The sequence below is a fragment of the Poecilia latipinna genome, unplaced genomic scaffold, assembly GCF_001443285.1.
Source record: "Poecilia latipinna isolate Pla-1442-1.1 unplaced genomic scaffold, P_latipinna-1.0 Scaffold847, whole genome shotgun sequence".
Classification (NCBI taxonomy): Eukaryota; Metazoa; Chordata; class Actinopteri; order Cyprinodontiformes; family Poeciliidae; genus Poecilia; species Poecilia latipinna.
Window position 1 is genome coordinate 122,728 of NW_015113463.1, and position 27,927 is coordinate 150,654.

At 38.9% G+C, this 27,927-nt stretch overlaps 2 protein-coding genes across 2 annotated transcripts in view; both read right to left on the reverse strand.

Moving 5' to 3' along the window:
• Positions 1 to 206: 206 nt before the first annotated feature.
• LOC106956832 (trans-aconitate 3-methyltransferase-like) lies at positions 207 to 5,261 on the reverse strand. Its single transcript, XM_015047896.1, has 7 exons — positions 5,166 to 5,261; positions 3,540 to 5,061; positions 2,379 to 2,539; positions 1,658 to 1,871; positions 1,018 to 1,121; positions 808 to 945; positions 207 to 360 (listed from the first exon to the last, which is right to left on the reverse strand). The coding sequence occupies exons 2-7, from the start codon at positions 3,645 to 3,647 to the stop codon at positions 264 to 266; spliced, it is 822 nt and encodes a 273-aa protein (XP_014903382.1). The 5' UTR covers positions 3,648 to 5,061; positions 5,166 to 5,261; the 3' UTR covers positions 207 to 263.
• Positions 5,262 to 19,024: 13,763 nt separating this feature from the next.
• Positions 19,025 to 27,927, reverse strand: part of LOC106956834 (Krueppel-like factor 7) — a 42,750-nt gene continuing 33,847 nt past the window's right edge. Inside the window, exons 3-4 of the mRNA XM_015047897.1 lie at positions 27,358 to 27,481; positions 19,025 to 21,744 (exon numbers count right to left, since the gene is read on the reverse strand). Coding sequence (XP_014903383.1) covers positions 21,693 to 21,744; positions 27,358 to 27,481 — 176 coding nt within the window. The 3' untranslated portion in view covers positions 19,025 to 21,692. The remainder of the gene's footprint in view (positions 21,745 to 27,357; positions 27,482 to 27,927) is intronic.

Consider the following 27,927-nt stretch of genomic DNA (forward strand, 5'->3'; position numbering starts at 1 on the left):
GCTCTTGTTAAAGATTAGCAGCTTTTTTTGCTTTTTATGTCTGAATGTGAATTTGGTTATTACTTCTGTAACTAGAAATAGTTTTTTGTTTCAGTATTCTTAAGTATTATTTTTGTTAGTAGTGCTATAAAATTTTAGGAAAATTATATTTATTTCCTGAATTCATAGTGTGTGTGTATATATATATATATATATATATATATATATATATATATATATTGGGTTCGCACACTGTGTGGCGTTCAATCAAAGCGTACAAAGTTTCATTCAGATGAAGGTTTGCACGCCAGCATGCCGAAATAGTTCACGATCACCATCACTTCAGTGTCAGGAGAGGACACATTCATGGCGGTCAGTAATCTGAAAAAAAAAAAAAAGAAAAAAAAAAAGACTTAAATCTTAATTTCAACCTCAATGGGTGAATTAAAACAGAGACAGAAACCAGAACTTTACTTAAATATTAATGTGCTGTCAGTAATTAAACACAATCTCAAGTTTTTTTCTTTCCCCATGCATGTAAAAGTCATGACTCAGCACTTCTACATACATTGTGCTTGCTTAGCTGTTCGCACCCTCCCCCCCCAACCTCCCCGTCACTGGCAGGGGGAATTAATGACGGTTGTGTTACCGAAGCAGAGGAAACCTTCGACAGTTGAGCTTAGTCAAGCAATGCTTGGATTTTCTGATTAAAGGCCAGAACTGTGACAGCATTCACAGACGCATCTCAGCAGTTTTTGATAATGATGGATGAAGCCAAGGCGGAGAGTATGAGAAGGGAGGTGAAAGGTGTTAGCGGTGATATCTCACTTGGTCAGGATTCTGTTGGAGAGATTATCGGCTTCAGAAGGATCCTTCTGTTTCAGCTGCTGGTAGCTGGAGAATGTCTCCACCATGCCTATGAATCCACTGACTGGAAGGGCTCTTCTCACTGGATGGCACTCAGTCCTACAGAGACATTCAGGGTGTTCAGTCTATAAATACAGTAGGTCAACAACAAGCATGTCGGTAAGGACTCACCATTCTTTGTCAGGGTAAGAGCAGGAGTTAAACATGTCAAAGTAAACCTTCCTGGAGCTTGGTCCTAAATAAGAACTTCGGTAGGGAAGCAGGGCAGTGTAGAACTGGTGACAGAGGTCGACACATCTCTTAGCACCAGCTGGAAGTTTTCAATTTCTACATGTTTGAACACTAAAGCCCCTTCTCCACCGGCATGTCTTTAACAAGTTTTGCCTACATTTGGGCCAGTAATTAATTTCTGTCAGACAAAATGGAGTATCTAGATTTACTTGAGTCAGCCATGACAGCGTCTGGATGGAGGATGAGATGTAACATCACTGTAGACTTTAATCTTAGCTACTTCACAATTTTGGCTGTTTGAATTTAAGACCAAATAAAATACCTGTGTTTAAATTGTGTCTACCAAACAACAACCTTTGAGGTTCTCCATTGCTGAGTGTCAACCTCAGCTGCTGTGGGGTTACGGCCTGTTCCAACATTCCCAAAATAACGAGGGACACAATGCCAAAGGAGATCCTCTCAACTTGGCAAGAATCAAACCAGGTGTTACCCGGCTAGAGTGAGACTTGACAATGGAGAAGGGGCTTTAGTCCTCTTTCATAAATGCAACAATGGCTAACTTCTAAGATCTGGACTGGACCTCTCGGCAGATGTCATTCAGGACGTTTGAGATGTCTCTGTATTCCAGGATCATGTCCATGGTGTAGCTCAGGAGAGCAAGGCAGCCTCCAGGTCTGAGGATCCTGTCAGCCTCCTGGAGGAACCGTGGCCGGTCGAACCAGTGGGCCGCCGTCATGGCCGTCACAAGGTCCACCTCCCCTGATGCAAAGGGTGTCTCCTCTGCAGGGCAATGTCTGTGGTCAGATAATACAAGTAGAGGAACGAAGTTTCCAGAAATCTGTAAAGAACGCTAAAGAGCATTGTTCTAGTCATTTAGCAGAAGCTGAGGAATCAAACTATGTGCCAACATTGCAGAAGGAAGCTGAATATTCAGTTTGTCACATGATAAAGTTAAATGTTGGAGTTCTGTTTTATATCAGTCAAAACAGAATTGATACTGATCTGTGTTGACCATACTAATGCTAAACTTTAGCTAAATATTACATCCAGCTACAGAAAACCAGCTTGTTTTAGTTCTTAACAGTACACAGCTCTATTTAAGTGGTCATTGATTCATTTGGAGGATTATTTATGACCAAGTTATCTTGTTTATACTCCAACATTTAAGTTTGTTTGTTTACATATGAGAAAGCAAAAGGGATATTTTTCTACTCCAAAAGTTGGATGATTCCTCCTGGGTTCTGAAATTGTTCATGTTTTGAATTCATCTAAATAAATAAGAATGGTTTTTTCTTGCTCACCTGTATGAAATGTTTGGTGGGTTGTTTTTGGCCAGCGCTCTTTCTACCATAGCCTGGCTGATGTCCGTTCCAACTACCCTGGTGAAGTAAGGAGCCAGAAGGACTGTCCCTTTCCCCGGACCACAGCCCACATCCACGGCCAGTTTGTACTGCCGAGGTGTCTGAACGGAATAAAGATAAAGATCCTCATTCTTTACTGCAAAACCTCAAATAAAATATCTGTCTAATTATTTTTGAAGTGATGATCTTAGCTATACCACTCAACCAGATCCAACATTAAAAAAACAATATGATTATCCATATTTTCTGATGTATTTTTCTGGTCACACCCAGTTAAGATTCAAGAAAACACCTGGAAGGAACATGTTTGACAATATGAGGCAGTTTAACAAGATCACAAAGACACACATATCCGTCCTCCAATAAACATCGTCATGATCCCTTGTGAAAATATTCTTCTAATTGGTGAGACAAAAGTTGAAGTGCTTTGGAAAGTCAGTATGTGGTTTTACTGGAGGAAAATGATCCAAAGAACACTTACGAGTATAAGTTCACCTCTGAAATCACTTAATAATATGAACGCTGTGGTGGCCTAGTCAAAGTCTGGACTTGAGATGATGTTGGATTTACAAAAACTGGTCGCTCACTCTTGACAACCATCCAATATAAAATTAAAACAATTCTGCAAGGAAAAGTGGGCCAAAATTCCTCTATAGTAAAATACTGACTGGCAGTGAATAGTGGGCGATTACTGTAACTTAAGAGAAAACTCATTTAAAAAGTGCTTCTTGTATTTACTCTAGTTACTTTTTACTGATAATAAAACGTATCTGATGATTGGAAACATTTCATTGACAAAACAATAACCTTGCAAAGAAGCATAAAGTTTTCCCTAGAATGCCCTGTGATTTGGGTAGTACACTATTCCTATGCACCACTAGAGGGAGCTCATGATTCACCAGTGGTTCATGTTCCTCAGCATGAGGCACAATGGGGCACAGACAAAAGTAACAGAAGACAAGCACCAATTCATTATTTCTGTTTTAGGGGTAATAGTCTCAAAGAAAATACAAGCATTGGAGCATGAAGGTGAACTAAAGAGTTTATGGTTCCATTCTTACACGCTCTATGGCGGTGGCATGAAATGTAACATAGGCTTACCTTCTGCTCCATGTAGCTCATTATCTTGCTGATAATTTCATGGGGTGTCACTCTGTACTGCAGGTAAGAGGCTGCATGGTCTTTCCCTTCAAAGAGCCGCACAGCCATCTTTTAAAGGAGCAATAAAAACCAAAGCAGACAGAAAAAAAGAAGAGAAAACCCGCTTCTCCAGACAGAAGAACAAATCGAATGTCAAGTTCCTGAACTCAAGAGAAAAGGAGTTATCATAAAACAAACCAGAGCTTCAGGAGAAAGTTGGAACCTCTCCACAACGTCAGCCAGAGAACAATGACTCAGCAGTAAAAGCGGTGTGACTGTTCAACCAGCGAGTTACAGATTAACAGACTGATTGTTGTACCTACAGTACGCTAGCACTTTAAAGGTCAAAGCACTTTAAGTGAAAGTGTTTTCTAACAAAATGAAGAGGCCCATATCCCTCTGGACTGAGAAATAAATCAAAATCAACCAACTAGGATAAAGTGACAGTTTGAGTCTCACTGCTGCCCTAGCTGCTTAAATCCATGTCCAGAGTTCTTCTTGTTTCATCCTTCATTATAGTTTATCAATCAATCAAATGAATTTCACCTATCAGATCTCATCACAGACGTAAGGTAAGTTCATGAAGGGACCCACAATTCCTTTTTCCAAGCAAACCTCTCCAGCTCATGTTGAGGCTATGAAGGACCAGAAAAGTTCTGGTGCATCACAGAGGATCATGTATCTTTAAATCTTTCTTCAAATACATCATCTACCTTTGTTTTTGTTTTGTCCATCACAAATTGCATTCTTAAAATGTTACTGTAAATCAAAAAAAAAAGTTAAATTAGTTTATTCTGTATTCATGCTCACATCCAAAACCAATCTATACATAATATGTACTCACAACACAAGGGAATGGCATTACTTATTTGGTGCTCTGCCCCTTAAAGGCGCTTAGGTTTGTACACTAATGAGAACGAGATGTGGCTCCACAATTTTAAAATTTACATTATTAAGAGAGATTTAAGACAAAATGAGGCCACACTGACTAATACCCAAGAAAACAATCAAAAGAAAGGAAACTAAAACAGAACGAGCAAAACTAAAAATAATCGCACAGAGCTAGAGAAACAGAGCAGCAGGGTCTCCATTGAGCTGCAACAACTTCACTATCTGAAAAGAAATGGAAATCAATATGGTGGTTTAGCCAAGTGGTGGAGTGCAGAGGAAGGAGCAGCTTTCATCTTCCAGACCTTCTGAAACCAACTTCAGCATCATCCTTCTGAAGTACTCCACCCAAACCAGAGACGTCCTTCTGGCCCAGCAGCAACAGGAGGAGCAGCTGACCAGTGATTTCTACTGAGCAAACAAATAGTCAAGATTTCTGTACTTGAACCATTTGGATGCAATGAGCACAGTACACACCTTTTCTATGCTGCTATGGTCACATTGGGAGGTGAAGTTACTACCACAGCCCAGCCAAAGCAGGAGATTCAGCTCATTTGTTTCTACATCACAAATGAGCAAACAGCCATATGTAGATCTAATGCAGGAGAAGCAACACTTAGCTGATTTGTGGTCACTGCTAAATAACTCACACTGAAATGTGACCATGTCACAAGTGAAAGAGTCTCCGTTTATACTCACAGCACCCCCTGGTGGCAGTTCATGAGATAGGTGTTCCCAGTCATTGAGCAGGCTTCATTCGTCCTGCAACGTCCAGCTATGAAATTCATCAAAAACATACCAGCCTGGTGAGGCTTCACGTGCTGTTAGATTCCTAGACTTTTCAATCAATCAATCAATCAATCAATCAATCAATCAATCAATCAATCAATCAATCAATCAATCAATCAATCAAGTTTATTTGTATAACACATATCAGCAACAAGGCACTTCAAAGTGCTTTACATCATTTGTCTGGTGGCATTATTACACATCAGAATGTTTATCAATGTTTCATTTCTAAGGATACTGGAATTGATGCGGAAGTTACAATGGCATGTACTTGCATATACAATTCAGCAGATGGCAGCAAATGCACATCTCAGTATATTTCCACAAACCTGAATGAACAGAGACTTGTCTAATTCTTGTCATATAGGTTCGAAGATAAAATAGAATTTAAGAAAGGTTAAAAATTTTATGTTTTTGTTCTATTTGGCAAAACATATTTTTGAATTACACTGTTTTTTTAGTTTAAAATCATTAATTTTGCCCATTTAACAAATTGAAGCATTGATCACTCAGATCCATTTGATCAATATTAACCGACAAATATGATTTGAGGTGGAGAAAGTGGGAGTGAGGGGAAGGTGTAGGACGTCCTCTCCACAACCCTTCACCCCCCCTACTCCTCCTGTCTCCTAATCAATCAGCTTTGATCAAACCTGTCAGCTGCAGTCAAGTCACCGTTAACAGCTGGGTGTGTGTGTGCTGGTGGAGGTGAATCCTGCTTGTGGAGGACAAGCCTGTCAACACGTGTTTAAGCAGACATGACCAATGCATCACCGAGGCCTCACCAGCCGAGTCTCATTACAGCCTCTCTGCAAAACAATTCTGCAAACACACGGGAGCCGTAAGACAAAAGTTAATGGACTCCAGCGTAGCAGCACCATATATAGCTTTAATATCTGCAGGCACATAAAAACGACAAGATGGGGTGGAGGTGTGAGGGGGGGTAGGGAGGGTGACGAGCGGTGTTGCTAACGCTCCGCGGGGGAATTCTCCTGGAAAGCAATCACACAGGTAATCCACACTATATGAGAGAGAGAATTATTACAAATACTGGATTTAAAAAGCAGGCTTCATAAAGACAGGTGGAAGGGAAAACAGTTGAAAGTTGTGGATCGTGGAGGAAGAGATAAACGAGCGTGCTGCTGCATGCATAAGCATTATGCATGAGAAGAAGAAGAAAAAAAATTCTCCAACAAAAATAAATGCATGAGTGCATCGTCTACCTGTGCGCTGATTTCATTCCTTCCTCTGAGAGAGCCAGCACAGAGACATGGAGGCCTGGGGGGTTGGGGGAGGAGGGGGCAGTGGGGGTAGACGGGTATTCAGTGTAAAAAATCCCACTTCCCTGCAGAAATCTCAGCAGGTAGAAGCAGATTGCAGCTGTTGGATGAAATCCATGAATTTACAAAACAGTCTTGCTGCCTCATTGAAAGCCATGTAATTTGGTGGGGAAAAAAATGTCACGGGTTTTCGGATGGCAGACCCCTGAGTCCTCAAACACAATCTTGTTCTGTGAAGGAGCGTAAAAAAAAAAAAAAAAACCTTGAAATGAAAACGGATGACAAGCAAGGATGTTGTAGCTCTTGAGCTCCTGGCAGCAGTTTATTGATCTGAATAAGCACATATTAACATAAACTGGTAAGATATAAAGTAAGCTATTCAAAGATATAAAGTAAGCTATTCAAAAACCTAATTTGCTTGATTTGCCAGTTTGCCAAAAGAGAAGGTTGTAACACTCTTAAATAATCAATGAACCTGACACCCATCCCAGTAAGATGTTATTTAATTTTCTTACCTAATAAGCAGAATGTGCATACAGTTCTTGAAAAGTCTGCTACAAGTAAAATTGTGTGAAGAACAAAAGTTGAGTTTATAGAATTTATATCTTAATACAGTCTAAAGGACATTAAAAAAAATGTGTTTTTGGAAAATTACAGGGCTTTTTATTTAGATTTATGTCCAGGTGATGACATTTATCTTTGCTTTGGGACATTATATCTTCAGTTTTCAGCCAACTCGCCTGTCGTATTAAATTTGGACGTATAAGTTATTCAGAAATATTTACTTGTTCTATGTTCTCTAGATGCTTTTGCTTTTGATTTAAAATTTGACTCAAAGTTCCTGAATTTGGTTGAGTTTATCACTAAAATTCAAGTTTTTTCTTAGAATTTTGTGAAGGATTATATGCTGGGATTTAACGGGTCTGTAATTAATTCAATATGGTGAATTTTTACTGACCTAAGGTTACCCAGATAGAAAAAATAATGGAATTGCCCTTCAGTTTTAGCTCTTTTTGTTATTTCTGACAGCAATATTTACAAAAGTTGGAAACTGATCCATACCTTCTCCCTCCTTTTTGTTGATTTCATCAAGTCAGCCTGAATTCACACCACATGATTTATTTCACCAAGTCATAAGCTGAGTTTCCCCTTTCACCGGACGAGACTTAAAAGTGTATAAAAGTCTGGATTCTTACCAGTATTTTCCATATATGGTAGGCTACATGATGGTGTGACTTTTTCTCCATGGTTACCAATGATGTGTATACATTTGCCATAATGCAAAATTTGATCGTATCGTTCTTACTTATGAAGAATATGAATATTAATCTTTTTATCTTGTAAAAGTGATAAAATGACAAGTTTGGTTTGCAGCTGGTATCAAACCTATAACCCTCCAATTGCAAGATGCCTATTCCACCACAGAACCACATCAACGCCAGACCTCCACTTTGGCATCCCACAGCAATGTATGACCAAATGACCAGCCTGTTATGGTAGAGTAACATTTATCCAAGCCTCACTGCTTGTTCAGGACATAAATTGTTCAACTTCCAATTGTTTTGTTTGATCAATCTTCAGTCATCTAATCCAGTAACAGAATGGGCTGCTTGGCAAGATATAAACAGCCCGTTTATATCTGTTATATCAGGCCAATGAAAAACCTAAAAGTTAGCAGGTTTTTCATTGGCATGACTGACATATTCAACTTTGAAATTAATTTTCCTAAAAAATTGTCACCATTTAAAAGCAAATCAACAGATTATTCCCAAGAGGCATTGCTCTAAGAAATATTTTGGTGCAAATTCCCAAAGAAAGATAGCACCACAGGTGGATTTGGGACCAAAGTAAGGAACCATCTTATTAAAAATGGTTTTAAAAAGTGTTTTTCTGGAACTAACTGTTGTCTAAATTCAGGCATGTTTCAAGAAAATTCATTTTCTCAAATTCTGTTGGACTCTGAGCATCACATTTTGAACTTCTCCTATACCAGAAAAGAACAATGATTAATATTGAGATTCATTTGCAATTCAACAGATCACCTTTTAACAACAGGCAGAACTAAAAAAAAAATTACAATAAAATGGAAAGATATGTACTAAAATCACCTCCTCATTCAATAGAAAATGTCTAATCATTGCAAAAGTGAGTCAAATAGCCTGAGAATGCAACGGAAGCTCTAGAAACGAACTGTGTAATGTCAGTATTTTGCCAACTTATTCACTTGAAACAGAATTAATGTTTAAGGTACTTTCATCCAAAAAGATACGGTCTTCTTGTCTCCTAATAGAATCAACTTATTAGAGGTTTGTGAAGACACTAAAAAAAGAGCCAAGTCTTTAATTTTTATGGTGGCGCGGGGCATCGTGACAAACCGTGTTTCCAATCTCTGGCAGGATATGAAGATCTTAAATCTCGCCCATAAAAACTTCACTCCACACTTTCTACTTTTCCTCACAGCCCAGTTGTAAAGAACAAATATCCCGACTATTAAAGGGGATCTGATCAACTCGAAGGCTGTATTTATTTCCCTTCTTTTTCTTGCTTGGATGTGCTCTCCCGGTGCTAATCCCACTCTCCGAGGAGAGAGGTAGGTATTGGCTTTGATGATAGAAATGGATTAAACAGATTACATTAAAGGCCAGTCTAATTGAACCAATCTATCCTGATTCTGCCGCTGTAAGATAAATGATGAGGGCCAGATAGGAGATATATATATATAGGTCATGTGTTTGCGTGTCGTGCTCAGGGCTCCTCTGCAGCCTGGTTGGAAAAAAATCCAGCAAGACGACCACTTCCCTCTTGTTATACGCCCTCCTCGAATCAATACACTTCTTTTCATGTCTGCTTCTTAAATGTCTCGAAGATGCTGATTAAATTCAGAGTCAGCGGCGAGTTTCAGGGTCTCTTTATTGGTTGATGTGGTAGACGAAACCTAAAATTTGCTCAGATTTAATAGTATTGATGCTCCGCTTCTTTCAAACAAGCGTCTTCTTCTTTCCACTTCATCTGCCTCTTTCTCTCTGTTCCGTACCTTTCAGATGATTACCTTTCTCTCTGAGCGCCTGTCCTCTCGGACGGCGCTCTTATTGACACCGTCTGGTTGAGGCGAGCGTAGTGCCGTGACCTTTTCTTCCGACCTTGTTATCAGCGTGGACTCGTTAAGCCGGACTGTTTAATTAGCAGCAGAATGGCAATCAGGGAGGAGCCGCAGAACGCTCTTTGGTCATAGACGTGGATCAATGGTCCTCCGGGAGACTTGGCACTCGGCAACAGAAGACCTTTACACTTATCGTGCAAGCATGCCATGAGCTGATGCATACAATTATGTGCAAATATATTTTTTTGCTTAAACTTTGGACCTAAAGGCAAAGTTGGCAGCATATCATTTGGTTCTGATACTTGTCATGAATTTTTATAACTTTTTATAGGTGAAACTCTGAATTCTGTCCATTTACAAGATTCTAGTTTTAGAACTTTCCAAAGTAATGCCCCTTGACCCTACTTTTGAGATAAACATTTGACCCCTGATTGTAGTCGATGGAGAAGTACTGCCAACTTTTTATTGTCTTCTCAACATCTGAGGTTGGATTAAAGAGGTAACAGATCCAGGAACTAATTCTAAGGGACACCCAGAGGTTCCCAAGCCAGAAACGACATTTAGTCTCTCCATGGAGTCCCAGATCCACTGTGGCATCTCTTCATAGGCTGAAAACCTCCAGGCAGGTGAATTACGGTCAGTACTGGTGCTTTGGACCAACAGTGGACTCATGGAGAGAGGTGAAGTATTACATGGACAGTCTGAACAAGAAAGTGACCAGAGGATGGATGTTTCTGTCCAGACACAAGGCCTGGACATTGAACGCATAATTTGAAAGATGGGGCAATTACTGTTATAAAGATGGATAATATGGAATATATTCCCCTGATCCTCTTGTACAGTGGCCTAATATCAACTTGGACAGGTACCAACATTCTTAGCTACGGGATTCTTCAGCTCCAAAGGGATTCCAAAGTGTTCCTCCCTGGGGGGTCTTCCACTGACACAAGCCAGGAAAACCTCAAAATGGATGCCAGCAGTCATCCTCAGCCGATATCAGGAGGACAGAACAGGCTCTTCCTTCACGGTAAAACCAGCCTATCATCCAGAAGAACTCCTCAGAGTTAGACATGGTTTGGCACACATGAAGACAACTGAAGTGTAAATTAAATATTATACCAATGTTTGTTAGTAGGTGCCTGGTACACTGAATGACACAATTTTGGAACCACCTGTTACATCAAGGAGCCATCAGATGTTGGTCATTATGAATGTCCGCCTTCATGCAAACCCACAATGTGACCTCTATCAACCTCCATCCGTAGATAGTAATGCAGGAACGGGTCTATGAGAGACCCCACTGTCTGATGACCTTTAAAGGGCTGACATACGTCTCTGTGTCTTTGTGAACAAGCACATTTCCTACTCAAACAATTTTTTTTCTCAGATGAACAACCAGGCAGACATATGTAGTTGTCAGGACAATGTTAGGCGGCGATAATGTCCTGGTTTAACACTTTATTAAAAGAAACGTAAGAAATGGCCTGAAAAGAAATAATAAAGTAATTCTTCATTAGAAAAATTTGTATTTCACAGTTTTCATTGTTCTTTGATTTCACCTTTTCATCTGTTGTGTCTTTGGCGCCACCCTCTGACTGAGACTGGTATGGCTTTTATAACAGCAGGCTAGCAGGTAGCGATTCGGCTGCTGCCTGATCACACTTGGCTCAACAAGTGTGATCCATTTTCTCCCAGATCAAATATTCCCAGACTGTGTATCAAAATGCGTCCAAATGAACTCATTACCTCTGACATCATAACTTGAATGTTTAAATGTTCTCATCAGTATTTCAAAACCCAAATAATCAGCAGACATGAAGCACATAGTGTTCTCTTTTAATATATTTGAAGTAACTCTTAAGCAGTTTGTAAATATGTTATTTTTATGTAAATACTTTGACTAATATCAAGTTGCATCTTATCTTTATGTCTGTTTTTGCTCTTTATTTTTATCCCTTTATGATCTGAACTGCATTTTAATTTTTTAAAATTAAAATGGTTGTGATGAGTGTAGTTTTGATTTGGCCAGGCCTCTCTTGAAACAGAGATTTTTAACCTCAGTGAGACAAAGGTGGTTAAATAAAGGTTACATACATTCTTACATACAGAGAGAAGAAAACAAGAAGTAGAAATAAAGGAAACCACAGCTAAATTTGAAGAAAATTCAAAAGAAATTACATGCCCTTTCTGTTTTTGTTAGATTTTCTGCTCCATTGGTGTGCCTTCTAATTGTATTCAAGCACTCAGTTCCAAGATAATGGAGAGTTCACATGCTTTTGGGCTCAAAGTACAAGCTATAATGCAATATCTGCAAATGTCACGCCACCAGCCGCTGCCAAATAATACCTCCTCCAAAATCCTTCCTTCGATAATAACCAGAAAAACCACTGTGAGACTAATATCCCACTTTTATTGCAAGTTGAGTGCAGTGCAAACTGATGAAACAACCCAGGCTGACATGTATACACACACACATGCACACACACATGCTGAAAAGAGTGTGTAAACACCTACGCGTTTAAGCCTCGGAAGCACAAACAACGAGGCGAAGAAATGTGGGGCGCGTGCCAGCAGTCGCTGCACCTGGTGGGATCCAAGTGAAAGTGAGAGGCATAAAAAAAAAAAAAAAGAGCTGAACGCTAAGGTCTGTTGATCTATTTTTACCGCAGAGCAGGGGGCAGAGGGGGAGACAGACAGAGGGAGGAGAGGAAAAAGCTTCCTGCATAATGCATGGCCCTGTAGAGCAGCAGTGGCTCATACACGGCGCTCTCTCATTGGACCTCCAGGTGTCTGTGCTGTCTGTCAAGCAGGCAGTGTATGAGAGAGCCAGGTGCTCTCACATGGCGCTCCGGTTGATCTGACTCCGAGCACGGGACCACCAGCCTTTCCAGCTGCTTGTTCCTGCTTCAAACACAAACATCTCGCCTGTAGTTTTATTTCAAACTATCCCAGAGGAGGGAACAGTCAGAGGAAAGAGTGAGAACAAGTGCAGATACAGACCCAGCGCCACATACGGTATTTTAGTCTTAATATAGCGTCCATAAAACACAGATTTTTTTTTTTTTCTGCACTCTCAGTTTTGCTTCAACCAAAACTTGGTGGCCTAAAACACAAATGCAGTGATAAGTTGTCTGGGTCATATTATTTGACTTTATTAGACACATGTTCAATGTATTTGCATTTAAAACCACAAAGTCAAATCAGTTATTTCATAGGAAAATACAAGTTTTCTATAAAGTGAGTGTGTTTGTAAAATATTCAAAACTTTGCTATGATTATTCTTAGCATTATTCTTATGCTAAGAATAATGTTACATTAGCATGCCCTGTCCAATGCTGTTGTCTTTTTTTTATAAGACTTGTAATTACCTGGTTGTCATGGTAATCATCTATGATTTCTCCTTTTGTTCGCTGATTGGTCCTGGTAGAATATGGACTGGAAACAACCTGAATGGAGAATGGAGAAAACTCAGACGGTGGTGGAAGCCAGAACTTTTTAAAAACATATTGCTCAGGAAAGCAATGGCCAGGCTGCTAACCAATTTTTAAGTTTTGTTGAAAACACCAGTACAAAGTAATTCCAACTTATTGAGCAGCTAACTTTCTAATCAACCTGAAAACATTTGGAAGATTTAATGTATCCAGTTCAAAAACACTGGCCAAGCCAGAATGCTAAACCTGTCAAAGGTACACGATTCATTTCTTAAATATTCAATTGTGTGTGCTCTTATGAATTAATATCCAGGATTAAATCTGAATGTTGATCTATTAAAGGCTCAGTGAAGAATTTTAGGGGCTCAAAATTCTATTCTATTTTTCCTCACTCGTTTCCTTTAAACGCTTATAAAAAGCCTTATACTAAACATCCAAGTTTTCCTAAAACACCCCGTCTTGATGTATCCATTTGACCATTTGGGTTGGTGCTAGCCATCACAAGGAGGCAGATTAATGAAAGTTTGATGAGGATGCTTCCCTGAATCCACCGACATGATTAGACTTTAATTACAGAGAGCCGCAACGACATATTCCCGATAATTGAGAATACCCAAGCAGTTGGCTGCTCGAGAATCTCCGGTCTGCATCTCTAGGTTTGGATTTCTGATGATACCCCCGCAGGACTGCAACTGGAGAATTCGTGGTTTGCACTATCAGATATGAAATTGTTTGTAATTCTATCCTAGTTATCACTCTAGTTTCATAGAGAGCATAAAAAAGATGAGAGTAAAGGAGATGTTAAACCTGTTGGATCTCTCAGTATGTCTCCGTCTCCATTGGCAGATTTGACAGAAACATCCCAATATGGCTGCCAGACGCCTATAAAGCACCCACGGGCATTGGCAGCTCCCTCTGTAAAATCTCCCGTTACAACCACATAAAAAAAAAAAAAAAAAAAAAAGAAAGCTTAATGTTCAGCTCGTCAGGTGAATCACCCCTTTGCCTCAAGAATCCCCTTTTTCCCTTTTATTACAGGGGCTTCAATTCAGCACTTTTCCACCATTTATGTTCTCCTCCAGCGATGGGAGCTGTAACCGAATCATTGTAAATGAAACAAAAGGCACCGCTTCGAAAATGTGCTCAGGTGTTTAGCGCTGCAGAGGAAGTAGAAGATTCAAGGGCACGGCTCATAATCCCGCAGGATGCTAAACAATCACTGCTCAAAAAAAAAAAAAAAAAAAAAAAAAAATCTGGAGACAGAAATGAAGCATCCGCTGGGTTTCGTTTCAAATCATCAAAACTGCATTTTGTTGCTTTCTTTTCATTTAGCAATTGCTCAGATCTTTGGATCTAAATACTGATCTCTGAGTGAACAAATCTGAATTCAACACCAACAGCATAATAACTAACTTGCTCCCGAATAAGCATTAATGAAATATGGTGTCAACAGAATTAAAACGCTACCCATGCATGTTTAATTTCTTGTTGTCCTTCTAGAATTACAAAGATGTTATCATTTGATGGCGATGTGTGAAAACATCAGCGGGGACAGGGTGACAGAGTACATGTAATCAAGCATTGAAAAAGACGTGTTTATCGACTTATCTTTTCTATTATTCACGTTTTTCTGCTTGGCATCCCCCGGTGTAATTATCCGGATAACAAATCCACCTCTTACTGCACTGTGTCTGCGTTAATTCAGTTGTATTCACTGTCAAGTGCTGTTAGGAAGGAAGATCATGTGGGGGCATGTTTAATTTTGTTTTTTAATTAAACTGCGTGAACCCTCGTGGATATATTGACCGGAATAATATCATGGATTTCATCAGCTATATTAGATTAAGCCCTAATGCTCAGCCACAGGCAAGGTTTGAAGAATAATAAAATGTTTAACTGGACCGGTCAGACGTTCAGACCACGACGGCTAACTGCTAACAGCTAACAGCTAAATAGATAATTTGAGTTTTGTTCTGTATTTGGTTTTTCCGTTTCCAAAACAAAATGCCAAAATTAATTAGTTGTTCCTTCATGTGAAATCGAACTAGATAAAAATACACATTGTTTGATCTTTATTTCAGCTATCTATGTTCAAAATAGAATACATAGTTTTTTATTACTAGCGATGCAGGAAAAGATGGAAAGATCATCAGGCCTCAATTATTTGTTTCTGGTCGTTTTATTTTGAAGCTGCAAAATCAAACAATGAACCAAACACAGATTGTTAATATACTTCCAATTTTTAGAATCTATTTGAAACTGATGCGAACTTGTTTGTATTTCTGTTAGCACTAGCAATGAGAAGTCAGGCTAGCTAGCACACTGCAGACTATGTTTGAATATTTATTTTATTCCGTTTAATTTCCTTTTAATTTGTTCGCAACATAATATGACCATGTCTTTTCTCTTTCCACTGCAGATCTGTGTGCTAAAGCTGCAGGACTTTGGAAAGCAATCAAATTTTTCTTTGCAGTAACATCCAGGTGGATTCATCATGGGAGGTCAAAGGTCAAATGGCTGTAGGTGTTGAGGTAAAGTCAGGCTATAGTTTGGATAGAAAAAAATGTTCACTCCAAACTACTAATTTATATTTTTTTAATTTGTCTAACAATAAACTAAGACGTTTGTAAACGTACAATTTTTAAATAAAACAATAGTCAGTTTTAGAAGAAAAGGGTTTGTGTAGTCATAGAGTCAAACAGTGTGAACTTGTTCTTCCACGTTTGCCTTTTTAAAAGAAAGTCATACAGGATTTGAGGAGACACTTAAATTGTTTAATAAATAAACAAAAAGCATTTATTTTTATTTTTTTGTTGCACCAAAAGCTGCTTTCCAGTAAATTTCTGGACAAATATCCTATGAAATTTTAGAGAACGCAAAAAGTGTGGTAATTAAAACATGAGTACTTTGCATCGCACCTAAAAATTTTTAGTAGTTTAAAATAAAAAGTGTCGATTTTGATCAAACATCAAAGCTGGTGCACTGAATTTGCACTATTCTTTAACTGCATTACCCTGCTTGACTTATGGATGGATACCTTCAGCTTAGTAAAGCAGTAGCTATCATAAGCATGATATTAGTAGGTGCTTCTTTATCATGTTGTGAGTTTTAACTATCAGAGCATCAGATCTGCTAATTACCTTTTCAACTGCCATATTACTACTTTTCATAAAGTCTGGCGAGTAAATTCACTCCTGAAAGGATTTATGATGTTTTTAAATACAACTAATGGAAAAATCAGTGATTGCTTTTGCATGAGTAATGCAATAAATATGGAATAACTCAATTGATGTGACTGTGAAACTAAGTTTGACTTTAAGTAAAGTCATTTTTCCTTGGCAAGAAATAGTAATTCTTCGTCTGTAGATAAAGGAACTCAATCAGAAGAAACCTGGACTGGATTGCAGAGCAAGTGGGATTAATCTGTGAAAGGAACAGACATATTTTAGGATCATTTGAATGTGTATAAGAAGTATTTAAGTTTTGTTCATTGGCATCCCAATTTGTCCTGCCTTGTAGAGAATAGCTGATGTAGATTTTTTTTCTACCAAACGGTTCGGGCTTCATCTCAGGGACAAAAGAGGAAACCGTAGTAGGATTCTCTTATACTTTGTCTTCCGTTAGGTGTTGCATTGCTCTCCAGTTCGCTCCACCCACTTCAATTAGAAAACAGTTACAGATTACCGGTTTGTCTAAACTACAGACTGTTGAAGCTTGCCAACAGTTCCCAGATCCAAACCAGTTAGCTTGTCTGTAAACTCACATTCCCGCTGTCGTCCATCGCACCAGAAGACAATGACGCTCTAAAAGCGTTCCTACGACACGTGGCCTTTACTGAAAAATGGCTTCATGGCTCTTTGTGTCATAATGGGGCCTCTGCAGCCTCACGCAGACGATGTAGGGAGGTAGATAATATGCAGCCTGTCTGTAATTACAGATAAAAGTACATTAAGTTCGACAGATACATGTAAGCTTCTTGATGAGGGTGCCCATTTCAATTAGGGAGCATTAAATGAAACAAAAAACCTTATGGGAGTTTCTCACTGCCAGACCCAAGGAGAATTAATACACTGCATAGGGCCATTTACCAGAGAGTAATTACTCCCTAATTAGCTATTAGTTATTCGATTACCCTTTTATCAGTTAGTCATGGTCAAAAGGCAGGAATAGTGGATAAGTCATCACCTTGGTTGGTAACAGATGTAATTAACACGCTGTAGCTCCCTTGGAGGGAGACAACGAGAGCGTGCACCGAAGTAAACCGAAGGTATTCCGGCTTATTTCCTGCGTTTGATCGAAAACGGAGATAAATCAGCCGTTCTTTTCATTCCTCTTGGGCTTAGCAGAAACAGGAGGGTGTAAATTAAATTTCCCCATCCTCCTTTTGACTCGTCTGTGTTCATGTTTAGCTCTCAAACTTGTGGCCAGACCTCTAAAAATGCAAAAAAAAAAAAAAAGGAACGTGTTGGTCAGTGAGAAGAAAAAGCAACGTGGTCGGTCTTTGTTAGCACGCTGAATGGGCTCCATGATTGAGACTCGATAAGAAATCGGGGGAAAATATCCAGGGTGAAGATGGGTGATTAGGTGGGCATTGTCGCTCGGGGGAACAGACCAGCCGAAGAAGCAGGAATACTCCATGCCAAACTGCTTCTACCATTTATTACACATAATTACATTCTTAAATAAAAACGATTCACCGAACAGTTTCCTTGCATAGAGATATTACAATACCAATTTAAAAAAGGAATTATGAAACAAACCGGTAACAAAAATAAATCTTTCTCATTTTTCCATAATAAAGAACATTATCGTACCCATACGTCATAATATACAAATGATAAATTTGAAACACTTTGTACAGAGGAACACAAACAGAAGGACAATAGAGAGGGAAAAGGGATCGTGTCGGGGAAAATGGAGGGAAAAGAGAGTGTGCTGGTAGAAAAAGGGGAGGTGCGTTTGATTTAAAATTCAGACCTGGTGGAAACGGAGGTGGTGTCACACATAGTAATGTATGTAACCCCCACACATTCTGCAGAAAAAGCTCGAGCTGCAGTCTCAAATGAAAGAATTTTTTTTTTTTAAATCAGTGAAAAATACGAGGAATGAGCAGAGAATGCGTCTATAGGTGTTGGTGAAAAGTGTTTACAGAGTCTCAGCGGTGGTGTGTGGATATTGTGCTAAAAAAACCCTACTGTACAGACTTTATGATCATGGTAGAGCATGGTTGTTAGGACTGTAGACAGGTAAACAAAAACATCAGATATGCAAGTGATTTTTTTTTCTCTCGAAAGAAAAAAAAAGTCAGAGTGCAAAAAACACAGACGAAGAACACACAGGCACAGCAGAACTGAATCAATCATTAAGATGACACGGAACGTAAACGCATCCTCACAGACGACATGAAGACTTTTTTTTTTCAACCCCCCCTCCCCCAGAAAACACATTCACATTTCGAGATTTGAGTTTCCCACGACTCCTGGAGAACAATTTTGTTTTCGTCAGCTGCCCAAAAAGAGGCGGGCTAACATTTCAGATCAGCTTCTTGTTAAAAATTCAAAGAAAGTCAAGCAAACAAACATGAAATCCCTCCCCCCCAATGTTCTTGTTTAAATCCACAATTTCAATCGATGCGGAACAGTCTCCAGCTTATATATAAACACACAGATTCATTCAATAGAAGCATATCGAACTTAAATACTGAAACACACATATAGAGCTGCCATCAGTGGTCAGGAGTCACCTTAGAAAAGGTGAAACTGCCATTCTTCGTTTCCTCTTTCATGTACAGTCAGAAAATTACATTACAGCAAATCTGCTTGAAATTTGAAATGTTTACGCTGTTCGCTTTATTGGAAGAGTCATGTTTTTGCACATATGATGAAGAAAATGCAGCTTGGATGGCCTTAAAGACTTAACAAAAAATACATAAATTAATAAATAAGTTAGTTGTTTTTCAAAATCTCCAGAGTAAAATATGTCACTTTTATAGTTTTTGAAACTGTGAATGTGAATTGTTTGTCCGTGAATGTTTCTTAGCTGGGACTGGGTAGGACTAGTAAAGGGCGTGCCAAATCATGTAGCTCCGCCTACATTAGCTCCACTCAAAACTCCAAACTGCAGGCTGGCATACTTTATTCTAAGTCATGTTAGCCAAATAAAAAGTAAACCTTGTGACAAACCTTCAATCAGCTTGAAAAGGGATGCTCATCAAACAAAGCTATCATGTTGAACGGCATTGCTAGTTTCTGCCAGTTTAGAATATTTTTCTTTCACGAGTCGGCTGCACTTTTTGCTAAGGTTTCTAACGTTTGGAGTAAAATTTGAAACTACAATTAGCAAAAAAGTGTTTTATGTGGTAATCTGTGCAGTGGATTTGTAAAATGGTCATTTCAGAGTTTTTGCAAGATGGCCACTGCTCTCAATATAATCTGCTACACATCAAACATAAGAACTAGTAAGTTTTGTTCTAGTGCTGCTTCTGCTGTTCCCCACTTCACAAACACTTACCAACTCTGCTCATCCTACCTTCCTCAACTCCTGACTGTACATTGGACACCTTAAACAGTGTTATCTTTTTAAACTAATTGGAACAGTTTCATGATATGAGACAATGAGATTTTTCTAAGACGGCTCAAGCAATTGTCCTGTAATCAAAGGTTTTTGGACTAAACATTTTCATAATTTGGCCTTTCTTCAAGACAGCTGGTGTTAGCTGGAAAATTTATGCTTTAAGATTTTCAGTCTTCTTTGTCCCATCAAAAACTCTAAAGTTTTGTTTTCTAGATCAGGATTGTGTGACTTATTTCAGCTTTACCCCCCCAACACATATATTTAGAGCTGTAACCCTGACGCAGACATTTTACTCTGAAGACTTTTCCTTCAAGGCAATAAAACAGCAAAATCAAAGCTAATCAATTGACATCCAAGCTTGTGTGCAATCTTATGTCCATCTCAAATGCATCTGTGAATTTAAGACATCTAAGAATCGGATTTTAGTTGTTTCTCTGACATGAGAACGGCCATGTTACACAATATAAATGCTAAACATCCTGGTGTGGATGTTTGACTAGTTGTGCGTGTGGGTTTCACTCTGCCACAGTTACATAAGCTGATGGGGCAGTTACCATTGCTGACTGAGCAGATCCACCCTCCCCTAACCCATTTTAGCCACCCACTGAAAATCTGCACTCATGCTGGTCCATGAGAGCCGTTAAAATGTCAAAAGCTACCAGCTGTGACCAGCCAGTTTCTCCAAGTCCAGTCATTTTTCCCTAATGTGAAAAAGAACAGAAACAGTGTCTAGTATGGTCTCCACCACCATCCTCCAGTGTTTTAATGGCTCTTGCAAAAATGGCCAGGATTGCAACAGATACATTCACATTGATTTTCTCTGACAGGGCCCAATTGATTAATTGAATGTGCCTTCCTAAGCTTCAGTCCTGCGGGGGGAAATATCAGCATTCCGACATACATGCTGGTCAGGGAGTCAGCAGAAATCTTCTTGGATGTACATAGAGCCAAATTTAGAGAGATGTCCAATACATTTTTTTTATTTGAAGTCAAGTCAGAGAGACGCTTAATTGGAAGAGTTCTGTAGGAATGTGAGCTGGACCGTCTCAGTCCAGCGGCTTGGTTGGTGCCAATCACTCTCAAAGCCCAAAGAGATCATTTCAGGCATCCGTCTTTTCTTTCCTTCTGGCTGCATCCATTTCCTGTGAGTTCTTCTCCTGTGAGGTGTCTATTTAAAATGGTCTTTTTCAAAAGAGTAACAGGATCTGTTTAGAAACAATATAGCCTTTAAATACATAGTGATCTCGTTTTGTGTTCGGTGTGCTGTCGCAGTGGGCTAGCTGCTTAAACTTGTGCTCAGGTGGCACATGAAAGCCAGTATTTCATTTGGACATTGGAGCACTTTTTTTGTTTGTTTTTTCTTGTTTTTTTTTGTTTTTTTTTTGTTTTGTTTTTTACAAAAGTTGAAAGAGTCAATTGTGCAACCGTTTTTGTCAACAACTGATAAGATCTCAAGAAGGAAACACACTCTTCGAAAGCTGCCTTGCATCTCTCCAGACGGTCAGTTTCCTCTGACGTTCCCGGAGTTGATAAGTTTGTCTCAGCAGAAGTTGATCTGGGGTGGGGGGTAAGTCAGTGCAACAGACAACCACACATCGGTGCAACACGTCTCTGAGGACTCCAAAGCCAGAAGAGCAGAAAGATCCATTTGGCGTTTGCCCAAAACTCTAAGAATGATTCTAAAGGCTGTGGCAGGTTTGACAGGATGAATGCTGAAAATCTATTTGAATATGTGGAATTTCTGAAGAGTAGGAATGCTGAAAACGTGTGACTGTACAACTGTTGAGTTATGCGGCTTGATCACTCATTGGATGAAGAAAACAAAGAGCTGCCATGATGTCCTCCACCAACCCCTTGAAGTGTCATAGACAGGGTGTTGCCATTCTGTATTAGTGGACCAAAAAGGTTTGAGCTCAGTTCTGCATATGATCAGGCAGCCTATCTGGTCCTCCCAGTGTCTTCCAAATCCACCCTCTCTGTCTTCCTCTTGTTAGTTTTCAGCTGTCGATAGTCCATCTCCTCCTTTCGCTCCCATTGACCTCTCGCCGACTCCTCAGATGTGTCTTTTCATGTGCAGCGCCAAATGATCCGACCGCGAGAAGCACCTGCAGCCGAAGAAGGAGGAGAAAACAGAGAACAGCTTGTTAGCTTGTTACTAAAGCATGAGGAAGAAGTTTGTTTTGTAGATGGAGCTAAATGTTGCTGTTAGCTAGTGAGTGCTGAGCCGCTAATGCGCACGCAATTAGTATATGTGTAACTAATTCATAATCAGCGTTTTCAGCAGAACTCCTAATGACTTCAGCTGCGCCATGAATAACTAGAGAGCCTGCAGATGGATCTGTTGAAACAGTGTTGGGGGGAGAGGAAGAGAAGGAGAGGAGGGGAATAAAAGGCGGCATGCAAAACATGCGCAGGGAAACGACAGCTAAATTAGACGGCTCGAAGCCTCTCATCTAAAAAAACCAGCCTGGTGGAATTGCTGGGGCGTCGCTCCACGGTGAAAAATGAAATTGCTCTTGTCTTTTGTTATCAGCGAGGGGTTTTTGAAAAATGTTTGCGAAAATGAGGATTTCAAGCTGATTGCCACAAACTGACATAATAAAGGCTTTCAGCTGGCTCATTCCTGTGCCTGCTTCCACACACACACACACACACACACACACACACACACACACACACACACACACACACACACACATTTATGCAGCTTTTATCAGACTCTTACATTTTTTTCATATGCATGTCTGGATAAACTATGCTTCCGCTGAGAGTTTGTAGAGGAAAACAACTGCTCCATTCCCATGAGAAGTGCTTTCCAAATAAGAGGGTTGCTTTGTAAGAGATAACAGGGAGCTGTTTGCTTTGGTAATTGGTGTGTAAGAAACATTTGAGAGGAAGAGTTCTTTTAGGGTGAGTCTTATTTCACTATTGATCATTTTATTTGCATTACCACTTCCCCTTGGCCGCCTCATTTCACCCATTTCAAGAAGGCAGTGCATTGTTAGCCATCACTGAGTCCTCTTGCTTAAAAAGATCAGAGACATGGTAGAAGTAGTAGTTTTCAAAGTCAATTCTAATATTTTTGACTTCAACTTTTAAGCCTTTGAGAGACAAGTCCAAGTGAAGTCTCTAAAAGGTAAGTCAGTCAAATCTCAATTTGTCAGAGGGCAAGTCTGACTTAAGTCCCAAGTCAGACTTGTATGGGTCCCAAGTCCAAAGTAAGTATCAAGTTTTTGCAAAGAAAGTCAGCATCGAGTTTTTCATTTTTTTTTAGGAGAAAATCCAGGCGAAGTTTCAAACTTTTTGCCCTCAAGTCTTTCAGCCCAAGACCAAATCAAATTTCAGGTCTTCATTGACTGGAGTTAACATTCCCCCATTGAATACATGCACAAGGTTTCATTCAGTGATGAAACAAAATTCATCTGATTCAATGGTTCTGATGGCTTCTAGAATTTTTGCCATGACAAGGAAGTCTTATTGGGTATGTTTTCCACATGGCACTGTTTGTTGCTATCATAATCTCGGGGCTTTTTTCTTGAGATCCCGCAGCGGACGTCCCTTTGGACTGAGGGCCTTCATCTGTCTGTCAGACAAAAGGACTTCTTCCAGGAGAATGCCTGTCCTCTTTACACCTCCCATGGTGCATTTGCAGAATCAGATGTCACTTTGAGACCATAGGTTCCCTTCGTGACACCTTCTTCATCCCTAGGAACAATGCTCCAACCAGTCTACTGGAGACTAAGCATTGTTTGGCTTAAAATCAGCAGGAATATTTTTCTTGGAGAAAGTATCTGAGAAACAAAGGACATTTTTCAATTACAACATTCTGTCGCATTTTAAACCTAACAAGACTGTCAGACAGAGACTGTTTTACACCATGTTAATCATTAAAAACCAACATTACGGAGGAGGTGACCTCAGGTTTCATCTTTCCAACACCTACAGTGCAGCTTGGACTCGTCTCTCCAGGAGTTTTAACAGCTTTTCACACCTTCAGAAATGTGACCAAAACAAGTCACACCACAGGGTTAGGGATATGTTTGGCGCACCAAATGAGAAAAATAGAAGTATTGACCTAAATGGAGGGCGGGGCCAATGACTTATATTTCCTTAATTATTCATTCTAGGACCTTAATGGCCCTATTAGTGTGATTGTTCAGACTACAAATTATACCCTGAACAAGGGTTGCTTTTTCCAACCGTTGTTCAGAAGTTAACAGGCTTTTTGGGTGAGAGGTGAAACATCTTCAAGAATCAAGAGAAATCTTTTTGCCTTCTACTCAAACACTTAGGATATTCATGTCCTGAATGACTGTGGATCTACACCAGCAAACCCCAACTCATGAAATCAGGCTGTAATATCCAAACTATGGAAAATTATCTAATGATGCATATTAATATTTATCTCCAGAATTCATTAAAACACCTGACTTTAGTATATTGACTGATATACAGAAGTTGGGTTCAATGTTATGAAATGAAATTAGAGGGGATAAAATGGTAACAGGCAGGTATGATTGTGAGGAGGGACCAACTAATTTGCCCTCTCTACATCACAAAAAAACTATTAGTACTCCCTCCTACCCACTTACTAGCATAAGCAAACTACATGTAGTGGTTAAGTGGCAGGGCAAAGGGCATTTACTGCTATAATAAGTGAATATGGCTGAACTGAATCAATGTAAAGCAACCACAGACAATAGATGCCTATTTGATCTTCACCATGAAAATTATATCCACGTCTTCAATTGTTGATTGTTTTTAAGACAATCAACAGTTTGTCCTGTCTGCCAAACAGACAGGTTGAACCTCCATGTCACACCACTTCCTGTCCTACCTTTATGTGTGTGTTTACCCATACACACTCGTGGAATGAACAAAGTGCTACGGAGTCATTCATCACTGTTCTCGTGTGTCATTAGGAGTGTGTGAGTGTGTGTGTACACTCTCGGAGACAGATGGCGAAGTATGAGTCACGACTTGGGGGCACGACACCAGCTGGCACACCGTAGGTCTGTCTCACCCCACAACACCCCCTGCAATCCTCAATCTTCCTCTCGACTTTTTTTTGTCTCCACTGTTTCCCCTCTTCTTTAATCTCAGCAGGGGGCATGTGTGTTTGGGTCTTTAGGCTGGAAGGGCTGGATGCCTTCTGACACATGACAGAGGTGGGCCCAAATTAGGGGTGTGCCTGCGGGTGGAGGTGGGCTCGTGGTGGGGAGAAATACTGTACTTACAGTCTACCCAGCTGGGACTTGATTTAGCTGTCGCTGTCTGGCCTGCTGTTCATTAACACACACTCAAAGACCCCCCAATCTTATCGACATTAGGGAAAGTACCCCAGGTGAGAAGGGATTTCTTTTTGTCCTTTAATAATGAACCTATGCATGATTCAAGAGGTCCCATATTCACTAACTTCCTCCATTGTGTCCAATTTCCACACTGTCGCTGTACTTAAAAGCTCCCATACAGTTGATAGTTTACGCCGCATTTGACAAATGGATGACATCTTCATTGAGTTCCATCCTCATGAATAACTTAAGATTGTTGTATATAATTTACAGAACAATCAACCTGGAACTATGCTGCAAAAAGAAACCAAAATATCATTAAAATAGGTTATTTATTAAGAAATTTGGTGACGGTTCAAATAAAAAAAAAAAGAAATAAATAATAATAATAATAATAATAATAATAATAATAATAAAACAAAAACATTCTTTGTTACAATGTAGTATTAGGGCCAGACTAAGAAAAAAAAAAGATTAAATGCATTTACAAGAATAAAGTTGCATGATATCATATGAGTTTATTTATGTAATTAAAATGTTTTCCTTAGCTTGCCCCTAATACTCCATCGTACCTTGTTATTTTGGTCATGATATGCATAAAAATATACACAAAACCTTGCACAATTTTCTCAAAATATTTTAAATCAGTTTCATCCAGTCCTTGTATTTTCAAACATTACATTTCGCCAAAAAGAAATTACAAAAATCTTTCATAAAATCTGAAGATGTTTTTTATTTGTAATAATATAGGTCACAATATATATATAATATGTCTGTATCTATATTTCAGAGCTTAAGCAATTCTTTTTGTAAGGAAGAAATACAGTAAAACTTTGAATGAGTATGTAAACTCATAGTTTCCGAGTATATTCTGGGCTAGTTATTGTCATTTTACTTCAAGAACCAGCAACCAATTGGATATCCAGTTAACTTTTTCGATGAAATGCTTGTCTTGCAGTGTTTTTAAATATTATTTAAATTAGTTTAAAGGTCACTGAAGTTAAAGTGTCTCCTCTGTTACTGTTGTGATTTTTTTACACTTATATGTTGTTCAGTATATTTTGCATGATGAGTGACTGATTTACAATTATATGTTAAGCATAATTTACATGGTGATTATTATTAAATGTATTTAACATGATTGTATATAATTACAAAGATGAAGTGGAATATATTTAAGTGTGAGACATGATTTATTTGAATAGAGGAAGTCTTTTATTTTGAAGAATGTTTAACAGGATCTGGTTCTGTTTTGTTACTATCTTGCTTTTGTTGATTTTTGGTTGCTAGGTTATGAACAGCTGTTGCCATTATCAGCTGTCGCCATTTTTCTCTTCAATAAAAGCTGAACAGAAAGGTTCAGTAAAAGACATACGAGCCTCCGTCTTGTTTGAAGAAGCTTTACTCCGTAACAGTTACCACTTTACCAAACTAAAGTTCTGTAAAATAATTTGGGGGCTTGCAAAAATGTGTTTTCTTACAGGAATTCTTTTTCTACTAACTAAAACATGGTTTTATATACAAAACATGTTTTTATATATCAACACTTTTGTGCTTATAGTAAATTAAAACTTAATTAATATTAAATTACTGCCCAGATTTAGAGTATATTTTAAGTCAAACATATTTTTACATTTTACAAATTTTACAAACAATATTTTTAAAGACAATGAAAATCACTTTCTCACTGTAATTACTGCGCTTCTTTCCTATCACTTTAAATTCTTCATGGATATCAGAGAGCCATAAAAAATGACTTTAAATTAAAACAGAGATTTTTCTGTCTTGTTAATGCTATGAAAAGTAACGCTGGACCAGTGCTTCAGTATCTGACTTTTTTGTCTTGTAAAGTGCATTAACACAACATTTATTGTATATTAGCACAGTCTGAATATAATGACAAAAAAAGCAAAATAACATATTGGCTATTTTGGTGCAATAATGGTGCAATGCTTAAAAATAAATTTCTGCTTGAAAAATGTAGTGCTCCTTTAAGTAAAACAATTTCATTAAATGATGACTGATCTTATAAAAACTCCACCTTACAGGTCCAAAACAGAAGATTAATATGTCATAGACTTTTGTGTGATGGCATTAATTGATTCCACACCTGTTTAGCATTTTTGCTCCAATCTGAAAGCAGCCTCCATATCAAGGCTCAATCCAGTATTAATATGCAGCACCAGGCTAAATGTAAGCAGAGTGAGCACTCTCTGGGTTCTCCCCTGAAAGACTTTGCAGGTTTCAAAGAAGCACACATTAGTAATCCTGCCAGCGCACTTTCAAACTGGGTCAGAACCAAAACAGTTTAGAGTGTGTTAGTAGTATCTGGTAGCAAACTTTGCAGAAAACACGAATAACAGCAGGAAAATGGGAGAAAAACACATCAAACGGCGTGAAAGGAGGGAAAGTTGTGTTTTGACAGACCTGTCACAGTGGTTGCACTTAAAAGGCTTGGCACCCGTGTGTTTGCGGTAGTGCCTCGTCAGCTCGTCGCTCCTGGCGAATCGCCACTCGCAGCCCTCCCATGAGCACTTGTACGGCTTCTCACCTGGAGCATGAAAGTAAAGAAAAAATATAGATAAGCACCACTTTCATCACCCATCATATTCTTATTTAGTTATGAACCACAGCAGCAAATATCAGATTTAAATATACTCAGCACAAAAAAGAAGGAAATTTATGTTTGGCTGATATATCTTGGCAATGCCTGATACACTGTTAGACAGCTAGTTGGTTCCCTCTTAAATGGTTTTATATTTACGAATGTGTAGAACTGGCAGTGCCAAACAGCTTTTGGTGGAACCAGTTTGGCTTCCACCAAACTGCTTGGTGGAAAAAAACATGAAAATGTTTTTTCCAGTCCTCTCAATGGAAAAAACAAGACTTGACATTAAATATGTTTCCATCGTTTTGCTGAAGTCTCGCTTTAGAAGAGGTTGATGGAAACGGTAGAATTTAAAATAACTTCCACAATTTCGCAAGAAAAAGTTTTTA